General features: G+C 38.5%; 2 protein-coding genes and 1 pseudogene across 2 annotated transcripts; 2 read left to right on the top strand and 1 right to left on the bottom strand.

Annotated features, from left to right (window-relative positions):
* The first annotated feature begins 519 nt into the window (after positions 1-519).
* Positions 520-1,363, top strand: LOC122201312 (annotated as a pseudogene).
* Positions 1,364-11,240: 9,877 nt separating this feature from the next.
* LOC122199980 (olfactory receptor 5W2-like) lies at positions 11,241-13,005 on the top strand. The gene is made up of 2 exons (XM_042905380.1): positions 11,241-12,135; positions 12,928-13,005. The coding sequence occupies exons 1-2, from the start codon at positions 11,241-11,243 to the stop codon at positions 12,930-12,932; spliced, it is 900 nt and encodes a 299-aa protein (XP_042761314.1). The 3' UTR covers positions 12,933-13,005.
* Positions 13,006-17,212: 4,207 nt separating this feature from the next.
* LOC122200841 (olfactory receptor 5I1-like) lies at positions 17,213-18,166 on the bottom strand. The gene has a single exon (XM_042906618.1). The coding sequence runs from the start codon at positions 18,143-18,145 to the stop codon at positions 17,213-17,215; it is 933 nt and encodes a 310-aa protein (XP_042762552.1). The 5' UTR covers positions 18,146-18,166.
* Between the last annotated feature and the right edge of the window lie 1,018 nt (positions 18,167-19,184).

Raw genomic sequence — 19,184 nt, 5'->3', positions numbered from 1 at the left:
ATGGAGAACAAACAGGGTTACTGGAGAGGTTGTGGGAGGGGGGGGATGGGCTTAATGGGTAAGGGGCATTAAGGATGCCACTCCTGAAATCATTGTTGCACTATATGCTAACTAATTTGGATGTAAATTAAAAAAAAATAAAAAATAAAGAAAATCGGCCTTGGGGCACCTGGATGGCTCAGTTGGCTAAGCTTCCAGCCTCAGCTCAGGTCACGATCTCGCGGTTTGTGGGTTTGGGCCCGGGTCGGGCTCTGTGCTGACAGCCCAGAGCCTGGAGTCTGCTTCAGATTCTGTCTCCCTCACTCTCTTCCCCTCCCCCACTCACACTCTGTGTCTCTCTGTCTCTCAAAAACTAATAAATGTTAAAAAAAATTTTTTTTAATAAAAGGAATAAAAAGGGGGAATTTATCATGGATAAATCTAGAAGAGTCAAATTACGAACTATAATTTTCTTCAGTGTTTTTGTAAAAGTTTGCAACAAGAATGAAGAGGAAGGTCAGGGTTAATTGATCCCTTTTGTCTGAATTATTTCCCTTGGCAATTACCAATAACTGGACACCAAAGTGGCCTTATTTACCATGTTTCTAGATATGTATCTTGTTAATCTCCTGGAAACTCTTGGAATGTTCTTTATAATTAAAATGGGTTCCCAGCCTCACACGCAGATACTTTTTCCTCAGTCACCTGCCTTCTGTTACCTCTGCTTTTGCATACCAATTGGGCCCAAGATGCTGGTAGATCTATTTGCTAACATCAAATCAATTTCCATCACAGGCTGTGCTCTACAATTCTTCATCTTCTGTATCTGCAGATTCTGAGTGTCTACTGTTGTTGATGATGGTCTTTGACTGGTATAAAGTCATTGGCAACCCCTTGTGCTCCCTGCCCATGCCTAGGATACTTATGGTGGGAATGTCAGCTGCTTTGATACCCCTGACATGAACATCCCGCTTATGTCTTCTGTAGGTCATATGATTAATCATTTCTTCTCTGATATCTCTACTCTCCTATTGCTGTCTTGCTCAGATGCACAGGGCAATGATTTCGTTATTTTTAACATTTTTGCCTTCGTTGAATGGAGCACCCTTTTAGGAGTTCTTGTCCCTTATTGTCATATCAGTCTTGAAGATTCGCTCTGCTGAGAGGAGGTTCAAAGCTTTCTCTACCTGCACTTCCCACTTAATGGCTGTTAGAGTCTTCTGGGGAACTATGCTTTTCTATCATATATTCCTGGCCAAATTCTTCCTCTTTCCTGGATTAACCCAAAATGAACTCTTGGTTTTACACTCGTGTGATTCCCATGTTAAATTCTCTGATTTATAGCCTACGGAACAAGGATGTGAAAGAAATGGTGGAAAGTTGAAAAATAAAATGTGATTTTAAGTTATTAGTCACATAGGACAAATAAATACATATTTATATACATACACATGCAAATGCACTCTTCTGTTTTCAAATCTCCTATTATACTTCCATGTTATATTATATTATTAAATTGTCTCAAATACCTTAACTAACATATTATTTTACTATGCTACTATGATGCCAATATTTAGGTAGCCTATATTTTATTGTATGTCTCCATTTTAAGTCAGCCATGCTTAATATTTGGAAAATTTATCAGTCTTCATGTTAGTGTGTCAATTTTGTATTAGTTGTTAATTTTATGCACTGATTTAATTATTCTAAGAGCCATTAGTGTTTAGTATACATCTGTTGCACTATAGGTGTCTTGCATTTCATGGTGATTCCAGTAGTTTGTATACTAGTGAGTTCAATAATGTAATTAAAAGAAATAAAATTAATTCATTAATCTTACAAATTATTCATGATAAACTCTAAATTTCCCTGAAGTGAAAAGTCAAGATACTCTCAGTTCAAGCAAAATGTCTACCTCTAGAGTGCAGAGAAGAAGATCCTCTGAAATTTCATTTCAGATCAAAATGGTGAAGAGGGATACAGTGGTGATGGGGTGAAGAAAGGAATCCAAATCAAGAGGTTACAATTACAGATCCTGAGGTGGGCAGGGCAATGCCTTCTCAGAGGTTATGTAGTTGTAGGGGAGCAAAGTTTTTCCTTTCTTCTCTTCCTGGTTCTCTGACTGATCTAATAATTAGGGGCACATGCACCCCAATGTGTCCAGCAGCACTATCAACAATAGCCAAATTATGGAAAAAGCCCAAATATCCGTTGACTGATGAATTGATAACGAAGATGTGGTTTATATATATAATGGAATAGTACTCAGCAACCGAAAAGAATGAAATCTTGTCATTTGCAACACCATGGATGGAACTCGAGTGTATCATGCTTAGCGAAAGAAGTCAGTCAGGGAAAGACAAACATCATACGATTTTACCCATACTTGAAATTAAGAAACACAACAGATGAACATAGGGGAAGGGAAGGAAAGATGAGATAAAAACAGAGAGGGAGGCAAGCCATAAGAGACTCTTAAATAAAGAGAACAAGCCTAGTCTTGCTGGAAGAGAAGTGCATCGGGAGATGGGCTAAATGGGTGATGGGCATTATGGACAGCACTTGTTGAGATGAGCACTGGTATCATATGGAAGTGATAAATCACCGGGTTCTACTCCTGAAACCAATACTACAATGTATGTTAACTAACTTGTATGTAAATAAATAAATTCTAAAAAGAAAAAAGATATTAGATTAACAGGAGAAAAACAAAATTAATCTCATAAGTACACGATCTCATAAAAATATAAAACTCAAGTAACCAGAACAGGTAGCTTGTATATTTTTTAGACAAAGAAACGATATATTTGGGGTTTTTTAATGTTTATTTTTTCTTGAGAGAGAGAGAGAGCATGACTGGAAGAGGGACAGAAAGAGGGGGACAGGGGATTTGAAGTGGGCTCTGGGCCGACAGCTGCTAGCCCAATGTGGGCTCAAACTCACAAAAGCGAGATCATGACCTGAGCCATAGTCAGATGGGTGGGTACTTAACCAACAGAACTACCCAGGAGCCTGAAACAATATATTTGTGAAGAATTGACATGACAAAGAAGTGTGGGCTTGGATTAGTAAATAAGTAAAGAGGTAACAGTTTGTTTATACAGATTCCTCAGCCCTCAATTCCCTCTCTGGTGAAGAGGATGTCTCTCTTTCTCCTGGTACAGGAAGGGTACCTTTCACATAGGAAATTTATTTTCTGCTTTCAGGAGAACAAAGGAAAGTCAGAGTGTCCTTCTTGCACCTGCTGTTTCTTAAGTAACTTTAATTTAAAATAATCAATAGCCAAAGTGGTATATTTTGGGGTGGCTTATTCTGTCCCCCCCCAAGATGAAAATGAGAAGGATAAAAGTGCAAAGTGGAGGGTCCTGCTAAAGTACCTCCTTGTGTTGAAATTCTCAATACAGTCACTTCCACTTGGCTCTTCTTTCCTTCTTCTGCCTTCCCAGTCCTGGTTAAATGATGTTCTTAAATTATAAATAATTTACTCTCCTCAAGGCATCCCTATACCTATGGCTCAGTTGATTTGACCATTGTCTCCAATATAAGACTGTATTCTTTGGTGAAGGTTGAGTATCATCCTTACCAATCCAGTGCCTTTATCATGTCTGGGACACAAAAATTGAAAAACAAATAAATAATAAAAACCACACACCTAGGGCACCTGGGTGGCTCAGTTGGCTGAGCATCCGACTTGGCTCAGGTCATGATCTTGCAGACCATGAGTTCGAAACCACATTGGGCTCTGTGCTGAAATCTCAGAGCCTGGAGTCAGCTTTGGATTCTGTGTCTCTTTTCCTCTCTGCCCCTCCCTGCTCATTCTCTGCCTCTTGCTCTCTCTCAAAAATTAATAAACACTTAAAAAAACCCACACACCTGATAACATTTTTGTTTGGGTTGTTTTGTGTTTATTTTGTTTTGCTGACACTATTTTTGAATGTTCACTAGAAATTTTCAGAACATAATTAAATGAGAATATAATATATGTTTTGTATATGTATTTAATAGCTTTTACAAAAATATTTATAAATGGTTGTGGATACTAAATTAATGCCTATATAAATATATTAATTATATGGGAAGTAAAAAAGCATTCATCTATGTCCTCCCTGGATGTTTTCTTCTTTATCTAGCTCTGCTCAAGTTTTCTGATGTCAACCACTAAAAGAATCTTACTGAGAAAACATGGATATGGCTATGTGTTTGTAAGACCATGTAAGACTCAATGCCATTCTTAATTACTATTAGAATTATACCCCTAAGTAATTATAACTGTCCTTGGTGAAAGAATTTAAGAATGGAAGCAAACGTCAAAAGGCTTCTCTGCTTTTGAGAGGGGCATTTATGGGAAACTGACAAATTGGGGGGAAAATATGGTGGTGGAAAAAATCAATGGGAAGGCTTCTTTTGGGAAAAAAAAAGGTTTAAGAACTTCCATTTGTACCATATTTTCCCAATTTATCAATACACTTTTGTTAATCTTTCTTAACTTTTTGAAATGCAGTAAAGTCTAAACAAGTCAGAAGCTTAGTGGGTTGATCAGAGGCTTCTCATTCAGAAGTTATAAATATGGCATCACCCTTCCATATGACATATAACAGTAATATCATGTAAAGATTGATTTGATGCACATACTGGCTTCTTTAATCACATCTAATGAGTGTGAAGTCATAAACCAATTAAATGAGATATTTTAAGCTCATCTAAAAATGGAAGAAACCAACTTGATTAACTGTAGGCTTCATCTCCCTGAATTTATGTAATTAGAGAGTGAAAAATCACTGTCTCAGAATATTGAATAGTAGCTTCATGACTTAAATAGGAACTTAGGGCAGATGGCTGAACTAACCCTTCCATGTGGAATTCTACAGAAATAGGGAACACATCAAAAAGCTTTGTGGTCTATTCTGGTTCATGTAGTTCCTTCCTCACCCATTTCCTTCCACTCTCTACATCACAATGTCCCCACACATCCACCAGGAACTGATGAAAGAATTATTATCCAGTATTACCATACAAGTGACTATTGATATAATAGACATGTTGCCATATCTGGACTCCTTTCCTTCAGCCTTGCACTGAAATCCCTAAGGATAAAAATGACATCGCGATGGTACATTTGGGCATTTGTATAATGCAACGAGCAGATGGATGCACACAGTGGTAGGTTGTGTGACACCATTTGTTAAAATACAACAGTGGCAAAGCTCGGTAACCGAGTAAATGGGTGCTCCTGTGTAAAAGCCAGAGGCAGCAACTTTAAACCTCTTTGGACACTCTTCTCCAGAAATATGCTGTGAATATGGCACCAAATGCAACCCCAAATCGCTGTGGTGTTCAACGACTCACTAGACCTCACCCCCACTCTGTAAAAGAGGATCTCAAACTAGATTATCTCTAAGGCCCTTTCCGGTTGCCTTAATCCATCTCCCCAATCTGTGATTCTACAGCTGTGTAAACCTATCTCCACCATTGGAGATATTAAAATGACAAACAAACAAACCACGCGAGGGGCTTCATCTTCGTACAAAAGAATGACTTAGGCTGATTTGACCGGAAGGGCAATAATGATATCAGCTAGAGAGTGTGAGTGGTGGAAGGCCACATACTTGTAGACACAGCTTCTTCACACCTTCTTTACCTCTTTTTCTGCCTTCAGAATTAAACAGGCACTTCTCAGAAATGGTTATACAACTTCATTAGGACTCAGGTGAATAAAATGTAAGTCTTCAAGGCTGGACTTTGGCCCACCAGAAGAATGGCCAAAATGAAAATGATTCACGATATGAGCATCAAGCACTTGTGTGAATGCGGAACCACCGCTGACGTTACAACGTTACACGTTGACGGCAGGGATCAGAAGTGATGCACAACTCTGAAAAACTGTGGGGCAGTGTCTCTTACAGCGGGCCCCAAACATTGGGATGCCACACAACAAACAGAATGAATAAAATATCACCAGAGGCAATGGCATAAGGGAATCTTGTATACATAACATTGGGTGTAAGAATCTAGACATACAAGCTTACAAACTGAACGATTTCAGTTCAGCATACTTTTTAAAAAACATACTAACTTGCCATATTGGACGTCAATTTGTGTTTCGTTTCATGGTCTCTGAAAGGCTGTTATGTTCATGTTTTCGTCTAGATTATGTGTGCAGGATGTTTTTATTTCTCAAAAGTCACTAGTAGTTTTTAAAATAATACACATTGGGGCGCCTGGGTGGCTCAGTCGGTTGAGCGTCCGACTTTGACTCAGGTCATGATCTTGCTGTCTGTGAGTTCAAGCCCCGCATCGGGCTCTGTGCTGACAGCTCAGAGCCTGGAGCCTGCTTCAGATTCTGTGTCTCCCTCTCTCTCTGCCCCTCCTCCGCTCATGCTCTGTCTCTCTCTCTGTCAAAAATAAATAAACATTAAAAAAATTAAAAAAAATAAAATAATACACATATACAACTTTAAAATTAATTCTAAAACGATATGCAGTTATCCGGTTGTAGAAAACTGAAAATTTTTTTAAACCCTAGCAGTTTATTTTATACAGTATTTTCAAGATACTTCTGTAAAATTAACAAAGAATGCAACTTTTAGAAAATATTCCATTAAATAATTATCCCATATGTTGCTGAAATGAGTTGTTTGCTTATAGAATACAGATGTTAGCAACCCACAGCTCCTGGTTTTCTTGTTTCCTCCAGCAGGAAGACTTAGTTTTCCTTGGTACCAGTATCATGCACAGAAATTATTCATAATGGCCCATGACTCGGGCCAGAAAACTATTATCTGAAGGAAGGAGTTCATAAGTAGACAGTTTCTATGTAGTGCGATGCTTAGGGGTGACTGTGGCACCAAAGGAATTGTTTAGTTACAGATGATTTTCTCACTTGTCTTTCTATGACATCCTAAACTTTACCTTCAGTCTTTCCCTTCATAATTCTAGAAAGCTGTTCTCTCTTAACAAACAAATTGCTTCGGGAATTAATTTATATTTTTCAATTTTGTGCAGTATATTGCCACGCATGCTCCCCACCTAAAGGGGACTGGGATTAGACTACATAGTCCGGAGGGACGGCCATGTTTATGAAGTTCAAGCTTGGCACCCGTATGAACAGAATGTAGTCTGAGGAGATCTGACCTCCCTGCAGACAGGGAAGCACCTGCCAGGAAAATGAGCATGGAGAGGACTCAGGAGAGGTGACTGAGGGTGCTCCACGTCAACCTCCAAATATGCATCAGAGATATAGAGAACAGTAGTAAAGTGCCCACGTAACACAAATGCGTCATTTTCCTGAGTTCATCGGATGGCAAGTTATTGGCAATTCCTTAGGTGGTTTAAGATTTGTGTCAACAACACGTCCCAGAGGAGTACATTTGGTGTTTCAGTGTTGGAAATATCACGCAAAGAGTAGCAATACGTTCAGAAGAAGCATTAACAATTGTCACTAGAATCACTTTTCCAAAAATTAAAAACACACTGATTTTATTGAATTTTTGCCTCAAGAGTAGTCTGGCTTTATGGAAAGCAAGGGGAAACTCCATAACAACAAATAAAACAAGTAAAAAATAGTCATAAGAGCCAAACCTATGTTTCTGTTTCCTCCGGGTGAGGTTTCAGAAGAAATATGAAACTACCTGAAGCCCTGACACGTACAATCTGGTAGATGCCATGCACATCTTGCTTTTTTTGCCTGATTACACAAATTTTGGACTTGCAGATTGTGTGGCCATCAAATTAGCGATGTTAAGACTCAAGAAATACAGGTGATACATATGATTATTTTACATTTTATGGAATATCAATTAGCAGTGGTCGTTTAAAAAACACATCGACCTATGCTCGTATGTGTACAGCAATGATTTGTTCACACGTGATAAAATGTTGTTCAATCACAATACAGAGATTATCCACCAAAGCTACCATGTTATATAAGTTCCAGGGTAACCAATTTCTTTCTTTCTTATTTGCTTCCTGCAATTGTGCAATGAAGCCACCTGCCACATCACTTTCTCTTCACATCAATGCTAATAATGATCAAGTACCCAGCTAATATAAATAAACCAGATTACCTCCAACGTAGTAACCCTCCTGCTCTCAATCATCCGTCTTTGGATCCTACCTTGGTGGATAATTGAGACTTTAATGGTCTCTCAGCTCTCTCAGAAAGCTAGAAGTCTGTGCATCATTAATTTGTACGTTTTCAAGAGTCACTTTAACATAAAGACACTACAGCATTCTGTAAGAGTACTTAAGAGAGTTATCCTTAAGATAGCTTTGCTTCATTGCATTATATCGAGGAACCTATAGTGAGCAAACCCTATGGATTCAATGAAATTCAATGACTATGGGACTATAGAAGTTTACTTATTCCCTCTGGGTTTCAATTTCTTCTTTTTTAAATTTTTTTTAATGTTTATTTATCTTTGAGAGACAGAGAGACAGAGCACTAGAGGGGTAGGGGCAGAGAGAGAGGGAGACACAGAATCCAAAGCAGTTTTCAGGTTCTGAGCTGTCAGCACAGAGCCTGACGTGGGGGTCAAACTCTGGAGCTGTGAGATCATGACCTGAGCTGAAGTTGGACACTTAACTGACTAAGCCACCCATGCACCCCAATTTCTGTGTCATATTATAAGTTGTTAAAGACAACCGGGGATACGTATTAATACATGAAATATATCATACTATGCGTTGATAACTAAACAATATAAATCTGACTAAGGTAAAAAGGAAAAAATGCCTTTTAATACATTAATGTCCATTAATAGAAAGAAATGCGTTGCCTCTATTCATAATACTTTTGTTATATATAATGTATGTTCTGATGCCATTTTTGTTTAAAAATTACATATCCAATAATATAGACAATGAAATCTACTTTTCCCTAGGCAGTGAGATTATGGCAGGTTTTTTTGTTTGTTTATTTTTTTGTTTGGCTATTTTTACAACAACTTTTATTTTATGAATATTTTTATGGAAGAGTGTCCGTAGATGTGTGTAAATGTATATATGTATAATGTGTACACATACACATTATAATGTATAAATGTGAGCAGGTATTTGTTTGTAAATTATGGAATTAAACAAAATGCTTCTATGAAGAGTAGTAAACTTGAAATAAGGAATTCCCATTGACTGGAGTCATTTTACTATTGCTAATTAAGTATACCATTGAGGAGTAAGAATAGAGAGGAACAAAAGGAACTTTTTTTAGAAGTCTGTATTTTTCAGTCACGCAGCCTATATGAAATATCAGATGATAAATGATGTCATTTTTTAAGTGACTTATTCCTTAGAGGCCAAGTGTTCAACACCCAGGGACCAGATACAGAGATGACTATATAATCTGGCTCATTCAGGAGACAATGCTTGCTGAACCTCCTGCAGACAGAGCTGTGTACAACAGAGTCCGTAATTCTGGGGAAGGTACTGATATATATATATATATTTTTTTTTTTAATTTATACTTTAGATTTGTTTAGCTTTTTATCCTCTTCAACTGAAAGCATGTGATAAAACCAAAGGAGAATATGAAATATTTTAACTTTAGTTACTTGGATCAATGTATCTTAAATGCATAAATACACAGATAGCAAGGGCGACAATAAAATGGGAACGTGGACTCTCAAGCTAGTTGGACATTTTTTTATTATTTTAAATCTCTTACTGTCACTTTGTATTTTTAAAAAAATATACTCGTTGTTAAAGGAAGACAATTTTAACTGATACGTCCACAGGGACAGGTATTTAAAGGAGGTGAGGCCAACAGTTTGGAAATATGCACATTGAACACTAGATCATTATTCAGATATTCATTTTCTGTCTTTCATCTCCATTATTCTTATGTCCTCATGGAATACAAGAGGTCACTTATGATACTGCACAAACATCATTCGTTGGGTAAAATACAACTGTGGGACACAGATTTCCGCTGGCCTCCCAAAGACCACCAACTTTTTTTTTAATGTTTATTTATTATTATTATTCAGAGACAGAACGTCAGAAGGGCAGAGAGGCAGAGCGAGAGGGGGACACAGAATCTGAGGCAGGCTCCAGGCTCTGAGCTGTCAGCACAGAGACCGACGCTGGGCTCGAACCCATGAACTGCGAGATCATGACCTGAGTTGAAGGCAGACGCTTAACCAACTAAGCCACCCAGGCGCCCCACCACCAACTTTTTTAAAGCAAAGAGAGGCAGATTTCAGAGATATTCTGTGCAAGAGCATTCAGTGAAAACAATAAAATAATATTACACTTTCTAGAAAATTAGGTTGTGGGTGCAATTCAGAAATGAGTCTATCTGAGGTTGGAGACTGTGAATTTATGAGTACTTTTACCATGTGACTTATGCATCTGATCTGTTGGTGAATAGATCTTGTTGATTATAGTAAATTAAGGCAGATGGACTCACACACTAAACCATTTTCCCTTTCTTGCTGCCCTGTCCCTGTGATCAGCATCCAGCATCCCTACAGTTTGGTCCCCCAAATTCTTCCTACTCTCTCCTGAGCAAGAGCAATTGTCTGAGGAGAGCGGGGTTAGCCTCAGTATACTCCTGTCTATCCACTCTGCCGTAGCGCTCATGGAGACCCTTCCACCATATTGTCCAGCAACCACCATCTGCCTTGCTCCAGTGGGTCCTGGAACAAACTATCTCTACCTCTTGTTTATTGAGACTGGATAGAACATAGAATTAATGGGGTTGTGGGAGAACGTCATATCCAGGAAACTACCAGACCTCTGTCCACTCCACTTTCTTGGATGATGAGGGAAAACAAAGGAATATATTCATCACCTGCACCTCTTACTTAATTATGCTTCTCTATTACAGGACATAACTCATGTTGGCAAAATTTAACAAAAACAGCTACCTTATGAGAATACCTGGATTATTGTGAGAATTATTGCCTCAAACTACGAGGATATGGTTTCCAACCTATAAGCTAGACGTAGCAAAAGTTATCATAAAAACTACATAGGTGGTGTGGAAATAGCATGATTTAATTTGGATGAAAAGTGTGCTACAAATTCTTCACAGTGCTGTTGAAATGCAGGCAATATTATTATCACTATCATGTAATCGATTGGTATGGGTATGTATATATTTCCAGGATAGTCTGTTTAACCTAAACAGTCCCGGCACTGCTCATCTCTTTTCCTGAATACAGAAAAATAGAAAGGACCAGCAGTTTAACTACTAAGATAATAGAATGATGTTAATCGTGGTTCCATTTCCTTCTTTCACAACCAGGGATTCCCAGATCTCAGCGATGGCTGTTGAGAACTGCTCTGTGATGACGGACTTCATACTCCTAGGACTTACTGGAAGAAAAGATGTGCAGCAGGGGCTCTTTGTGTTCTTTCTGCTGGTTTATGCCATAACCATGATTGCCAATCTAGGGATGATCCTGCTGATCAAACTGGACTGCAGGCTCCACACACCCATGTATTATTTCCTGAGCAACCTGTCTTTCTGTGATGTCTGCTACTCCTCCACTGTCTCTCCCAAGATGCTGGCTGGCTTCCTAGCTGAGCAAAAGAAGATTCCATACAACTCGTGTGCAATTCAGCTGTATTTTTTCGGGGCCTTCGCAGATGTGGAGTGTCTCATGTTGGCTGTCATGGCTTACGACCGGTATGCAGCCATCTGTAATCCACTTCTGTATACAATCACCATGTCCAGGAGAATCTGCATCCAGCTCGTGGCCCTTGCCTACATCGTGGGATTTGTGGATTCGGCGATCCACACCGGTTGCACGTTTCGATTGGCATTCTGCAATTCCAATATCATCAATCACTTTTTCTGTGACATCCCACCCTTGCTGTCCCTCTCGTCTTCGGATACATCTATAAACGAGATAGTGATGTTCACTTTCATTGGTTGTGTGGTGGGGTGCAGCGTCATCACCGTCCTCCTCTCCTACACCTACATCATAATGACCATCCTCAGAATGAACTCAGCGGAAGGGAGACGCAAAGCCTTTTCTACATGTGCCTCCCACTTGACCGCAGTGGCCATATTTCACGGCACACTCCTGTTCATGTATTTCCGACCCAGCTCCAGTTACTCTATGGACACGGACAAAATGGCCTCTGTGTTCTACACGGTCGTCATCCCAATGTTAAACCCACTGATCTACAGCTTACGGAATAAGGATGTGAAAGGTGCCCTGAAAAAAATAATCAGTACTTGAAGTTGGATTTTTCACCAAAAAGTATTTTTTAAAAGATTCTGAGAGCTGAAGTTCAGATCCTTTGGCATAGATTCCTATAGTCTCACCAATACAACCTTCTAGATGTTTTCTATCGTTTATCATTGTACCTAAATTGAGTGTGGGGAGTCATTATTGATCTTAGCCTTCTTCTCAGACTAAGAAAGAGTAATACTAGGTTATGGCTGGTTTGCAAAAAGGATCTTTTTATACCCGCTTTCTCTGTTCATGGGGGTGCCCCTGCAAACTACTCTCCTCGTGCAGGTTAAACATAACTCCTTAAGATTATAGTATTTTGTAAGTGATGAGTTCAATAAACTTGTTCAGCCAGAGCGGAATGTCTGTGAGTTAAGTTGGGTTTGTTTGCACCCTTCCTGTGGACTGGTATCACCCTATAAATGTTCCATCATGGCACTCACAAGTATTTCGGTAGTAAGTAAATATATAAGAATAAATTAAAAATATCCTGCCCCAGCTCAAAGTTCTGTGAATGCAATACCCTTTCCAGGATTGTTCACCAAGAGTTCTACTCTGTTATTTACAAAGCTCAGCTCCAGATGCCATTTAAAACATTTATTAAATTAATGAATGAGTGTCCCCTGCAAAGCTGATGCAAGGAGACTTTGTAAATTCACACACACACACACACACACACACACACACACTTGCTTTGCTAATATTATTCTAGTATGTTCATCTGAGATTAAATCTTCACAAACTTTTTTTTTTTTTTTTTTTGGCCTAGGCTGAAATATCCATCAGGGATACGGATCATGGGATGTAAAAATCTTTTTTTGGACCATCTGTTCCTCTTCATTCTGGCCTGGTTATTTAAGCAGACACCCCCAGGACCAGGTGCTCCGGTTATACACCGCATCTCCCAGTGCACATCAGCTTGTTCATTCCCCTTCCTGCCCTCACTCTGGAGAACAGAGCTGGTGTTGCTGACAACTTTACAGAAAATGTACAAATGACAGTTGGACAAGGACCTATACCTTATCCAAAGGCCACTGGAAAGAGGACTCCGTCTTTCTTAATGTGTTCATAGCATTATTATAATAAATTTTTAAAAAAACTAAAATGCCTAATTGATACAGTTTAAGCTGAAAGTAAGATTTAATGACCTAATCATGTGTTCAATGAAAAAAAAAAAAAACAAAAAACAAAGGGCGCAGTAAAATTTACATAGAATTCTATTTGTAATAATTGACGATTTTGGCTGTCTGTTTATCTGTGAAACAAATAAACACAGTTTTAATAATGGTCATTGCTGGTAGCTGGATGTCAGGTAATCTTATGTCCTTTGCCAAAAACCTAATTAGTTGCATGTGTTGTTTACACTGCCGTCAATTAAGACTTAATCCACTTATGAAAAACGTAAGGAGTGTTGCTCAAGATTCATTTTATTTTAGGTTATTGTCAAGAAGGAATTACAGAAGCACCTTTTTCTGGTTCCAGGAGGAGAGGGCCATGGTTTTACAGGTTTTTTCATTTAAATCTTCTTCCTGTTTTATATATATTCATTCCTTTAGTGTACAAAATTGGCTGAGTGTATCTCAAAATATCATAAGCATTAAATAACACATTTAGAGGCGCCTGGGTGGCTCAGTCGGTTGGGCGTCCAACTTCCGCTCAGGTCATGATCTCAGGGTTTGGGAGTTCGGGCCCCTGTGAGCTCTGTGCTGACAGCTGAGAGCCTGGAACCTGTTTCTGATTCTGTGTTTCCCTCTCTCTCTGCCTCTTCCCCACTCATTCTCTGTCTTTCTCTCAAAAATAAACAAAACATTAAAAAATCAAAAAAATATATAACACATTGAAAAGGTGAAATTATTAGCAGGTTATTAGTTTTGCATTCCTGACTGGATGGACTTTTAAGACAAATCAAAGTATTTCATTATCTATTGACCATTTCACTTTGCAATCTCAAATAATTTATTTGTTGTTTAAAATATGTCATATATCAGTACCTCTCCATCATTGTCCAAATTCCTTCCCATCACAATGTACTTTAGTGAAAAACATATTACATATATTCCTATCTATAAAAATTAAACTTATTCATGTCACATGAAATTAGATTTCCTGGCCAGCTTTCACATATGTGTGTCAGAATAAGATATTTTTTTGTTCTTCTTTATGGTTTCATTTAAAGATGACTTTAATTTAATACCCTTTACACATGGACAGGAAATGAGGATTTTGTTTTTGTTTGTGTTTTATTTTCATTTTTTTAAAAAACGGTAAAGAGGAGACAGGTGTTAAGATAAGAACTGGAATTCAGAGTGAGACAGACCTGGTTCACATCTATATACTGTCATTTACTTGTCAGCTGTGTGACCACAGATTATTAGTTTGTTACTCAGGTTCTTCATCTCCCTGATGTGGTTTTAATATTTACATGTATGTGGCTTTAATATTTATATGTTATATATGTGTATATATACATATATGTGTATACCCATACATATATAACATATAAACATAAAACATATAAACATATACGTATAAATATACATATAAAACATATAAACATATTTATATACATATATACAAATATACATACAAAACATATAAACATATTTATGTTTATATAACATATAAACCATATAAATATTAAAGCCACGTGCATGTAAATATTAAAGCCACATACATGTAAATAAATATATATATAGACATAGATATTTTTATAACCAGGTATATATCTATTTATCTGAGGACGATAGGGAGTTTCTAAGACCATTCAGAGTCAACCGGCTCCCTCTCAGGAACTAAAACCTGGTGCCGAAAGAGAAGATGGTATCATTCATGGCATCCTATCATGAAATGGTGTCCATCTTTATTCCCTTTAGGGCCGGCTCACCCGGTCATTCAGGTTCCAGCTGCACATCACAGCTGCAGGTCCTATTTGGAACTGTCTATCCAGCCACCTTGGGGCTTATTTTTCCTAATGTTGCCTTCACTCCCGAGCAAAGATTTCTTCATGACTCCCCAGGCTGGCCACACTATTCCCACGTCCAGGCCAGATGCCTGAAACTATATTTCTGATCCGAGTCTCAAACCCCACAGTGCCAAGAAACGAGTTTAGGTAATTAGTCCCAGGATACCCCATTTTGTGTTATGCCCCGTGGCCCCATCCCAAGGGCCAAGGATGAAATGGGACATTGTTGGAGGAGGTGGTGGAGAGAATGTGATCGCTGGTTGACCTGCGGTCTGAATCAGAGGCTCTTCACCTTTCCCTTGTCCTTGGAATATACATTCTGCCCAGTATTCCCACAGTTTGAACTCTTCCAAGGACATAGACTTAAAGATCAATGTGGTGTTGAGGGCCCCCAGATGGTTTACATGACTGAGCCTAGTTAAGGCTTCTGTATAAACTTTTAAGATCCTGGAGCACAGGAGTGGCAATCTACTCCTCTTGGGGCTGCCCAAGACAAGCCTTGTAAGTCAGTTCATTAAACATTCCAGCTAGCAGTCTGGAGCAGTCTGCCTTTTTCTTCAGTCTCTCCCTACCCTCTGTGCGGGGGGAGGACAGTTTATGAGGCAACATACACTTAATGACAAAAGAACCAATATGCATTTCCTGTGATGAACCTGTACACTGTGGTGAACATTGTCTGCTCAGTATTTAGGATGAAGTGTTTGTTTCTCATTGTGATCAAGCTTCCAGTCCATTCTTCCCTACTGACAACCCACATTGCCCAGAGCCCTTCCTCACCATTAGTGGGAGGCCTTCGCAGGCCTCACCACTGAGCTGTATGGACAAAAACCCTCTTGCAAAGATCCTTTCCACTGTAGTAAATGTAACTGTGATCCTTGCTTGTAACCCAGACTGCATTTTCACTGTCAGAAGGCTTTCCTGTCTAACTGACCCTCTCTCCCACTGTTCAACCTCACCTTGGGTTTAACACTATTTTCAACTTTCTGCCACACCTTGTCTAAAAGCCAAGTCCCAGCAGCCCACCTAACTAAGATCTCACCATTTGTTGGCTTCTGATCCCATCTCTGGCTCTCAGAGAATAGCCTCCTTCAGGAACTTCAGCTCTCTGCTTACCAGTCAAGAGATTTCAGACCATACATTCTCGAGGAAATAGTTTATGAGCCAGACGTTAACTTTGTGGATATTTGCAAACTGTTTTTTAATAAGCCACCATGCTTAACAATATCTTGAAACAGTCATGTGTGTTTATAGTAGCCCTCTGGAGAAGGAAAAAAAAAATACTGCAAGAGAAATAGTTTCTGCCTATCCATAGGTGTATAATCTAAATAAAAAACAACCAATAGCAAATGTACTCATGTTGACTTCATGAACATTTACTCAGTATCTATATTGGGGAAAATGCTGTGATAAAGAGGCAAGGCATCAAATAAGGAACAATAATAAATGAGTAAGTCTAGTAGAGGGATAAAATACACAGAGACAGCTACAATGTCATATAGAAAATTCTGAGAGTCTCAAAGGAAGCACACTTAAAATTCTAATGAGGTTTATGATGTGACTTATCATCTGTAATTGAAGGAGATATCAGGAAAAAATCATATAGGAGTTAAAATTGGAGAAGATTTTTTTTAGAGTGAATACAATTAGATAGCTAAGCTGCAATGCACACATTTACATGGGAATAAAAATTAATTGAAAAATAGTCTCAGTAAATTGGATTTAGTTTCTTTCAGAAAAAGAGGGTTGTGACATTTAATGGCTTATCCAATGTTGAGAATAATTGTTATAAAATTTAGGATTGGAGGGAAAAGGAGTAAGAATATGAAATATAGGATATTATGTGAAGGGTAAATCTACTCCTTGAATACATATTAAAAGTTTTAACTTTAAAATAATAAAGAGATAGACATAATACAAGTGATGTGACTGGGCTTGGCTCTGATGTTAGGCTCTGGCCTTATTTTGTAGTTGAGGCCTCATTACCCACAGATTTGGGAAATATCCATATCAAACTGACTTTCCCAACAGTGAGAACCAAAGGTCAAAGAACAGACATTGTTGAAAAAGTCATCAGGCTCAATTTCATTCTTTCTTAAGAAAGCAATTTTCGGCTGATCACTTTCCTAAAGGCATTTTTGACATCTTTGTTCCTCAGACTGTAAATTAAGGGATTCAACATAGGTATAATCAATGTATAGAACACAGAGGTCACTTTGTCAATATCCAGCGAATGACCAGCGCTGGGGCGCAAGTAAATAAAAATGAGGGTACCATGGTAAATAGTGACCACAGTCAGATGGGAGGCACAAGTGGAGAACCCTTTTCTTCTTCCTTCAGCAGAGCCTGTTTTAAGAATGGCTGCTATGATGCAGACATAAGAGAGAAGAACTGTTAGAAGACAGATAGCTTCCACTAAACCAGCAAAAACTACCAGAACAATGTCATGCATGTAAGTGTCAGTGCAGGACAGAGAGAAGAGTGGGGAGATATCGCAGAAGAAATGGTTAATTTCTCTGGAGCAGAAAGACAGATGGAAGGTATTTGTAGTGTGAATAATTGAGCTCATGGTACCTCCCCAAAATGCTCCAATCGCAAGCTGGCAGCAAAGCCTCTTGGACATAATTACAGTATAAAGCAGTGGGTTGCAGATGGCTATGTACCGGTCATAAGCCATGGCAGCCAAGAGGAAAGATTCTGTGTCAACCAAAGAACAGAAAAAATATAACTGTGCAGCACAGCCCTTGTAAGAAATGGTCTTTTTCTCGGAAACCAAGTCTGCAAGTAATTTGGGGGCAATGACGGAGGAGTAGCATACATCTACGAAGGACAGTATGCAGAGGAAAAAGTACATAGGGGTGTGCAAATGGGAACTGGTCATGATTAATGACATCATCCCTAGGTTCCCCATTAAGGTAACAGAGTAGATAAAAAGGAACACAGCAAAAAGAACCCTCCAGAGTTCTGGATGCTCACTAAATCCCAAGAGAAAGAACTCAGTCTTCACAGTGAGGTTCTCCAATTCCATCCTCTGCAGTGCCCCGGACCTCTGCAGTTGTGGCACAAGTAATAATGATGGCAATATTAATAACTTCAACATTCACTAAAAATAACAACAATAACAAAAAAAAACCAGACAAAACAAATAGAAGAGTTATTCTAAATCCACTGTTATCTAAATCCATGTCTTGGTAACACATGGGCATATCTACAGCTAAGGTAGGGTATATACATTTCAGATATATATATATGATATATATATATATACAGATATATATATATATGATATATATATCTGTATATATATACATATATATATATATCTGTATATATATATCTGTATGTATATATATATATATATATATATATATATACACACACACAGATATAGGGTATTATACATTTCAAACATGCAGATTTTCAATTTCTTAATTAAATCAACACTCTGCCACTTCTATCACGTAAAGCTATTGTTTTCTGTATTTAAGGGCACCGCCATCAAATCAGTTGTTGAGCTGTACATTCTTCGACTCCCTCATCTTCCACCAATGTCAAGTAATAGTGGCTAAACCACGTGGGTATAAAGCAAATTGAATGGATAGCCTCTGTTCCCGTTTGTGTTGTGTTTTTTTTTTTCTTTTCACAACAGATAGCATTGCCGTTCCAGCCGAAGCCTTCTATGAGAAGATTAGCAGAACTTCTGTTCCTTACCTTGAGCTGTGGCTGCCCCTCTGAGGAACAAAAAAACTCCAAAGAGTTGTTCGACATCCGCTGATAAGATATAAAGAAGAAAGGTTCTGCGTTAATCATACAAGTGACTGAATCCCAGCTCTGTCTCTCAGAAGTTGTGAGACCTTGGTCAGGCCACTTAACCACTGAGCTTCAGTTCATCCCCTATGACATGACAGTGATAGTGCCTTATAATCAAATTGTAAGTGTTAAGTGAATTTCCTTCCACAGTCTCCGTATCCTCACCATCTTGTTCCTTCACGGTTCTAAATCTGGCAGCCTGGCAATTCTGAGTCGATCCAGATGTCTGTTTTCCTTTTCTGGAATTCAAGCTACAG

Source organism: Panthera leo, chromosome D1, assembly GCF_018350215.1.
Source record: "Panthera leo isolate Ple1 chromosome D1, P.leo_Ple1_pat1.1, whole genome shotgun sequence".
NCBI classification, from domain to species: Eukaryota; Metazoa; Chordata; class Mammalia; order Carnivora; family Felidae; genus Panthera; species Panthera leo.
This window is presented reverse-complemented; position numbering and strand designations above follow the sequence as displayed.

Bases quoted from the DNA above. Each gene is read 5' to 3' on its own strand.
- LOC122199980 (XM_042905380.1), top strand. From the start codon at position 11,241: ATGGCTGTTGAGAACTGCTCTGTGATGACGGACTTCATACTCCTAGGA.
- LOC122200841 (XM_042906618.1), bottom strand. From the start codon at position 18,145: ATGGAATTGGAGAACCTCACTGTGAAGACTGAGTTCTTTCTCTTGGGA.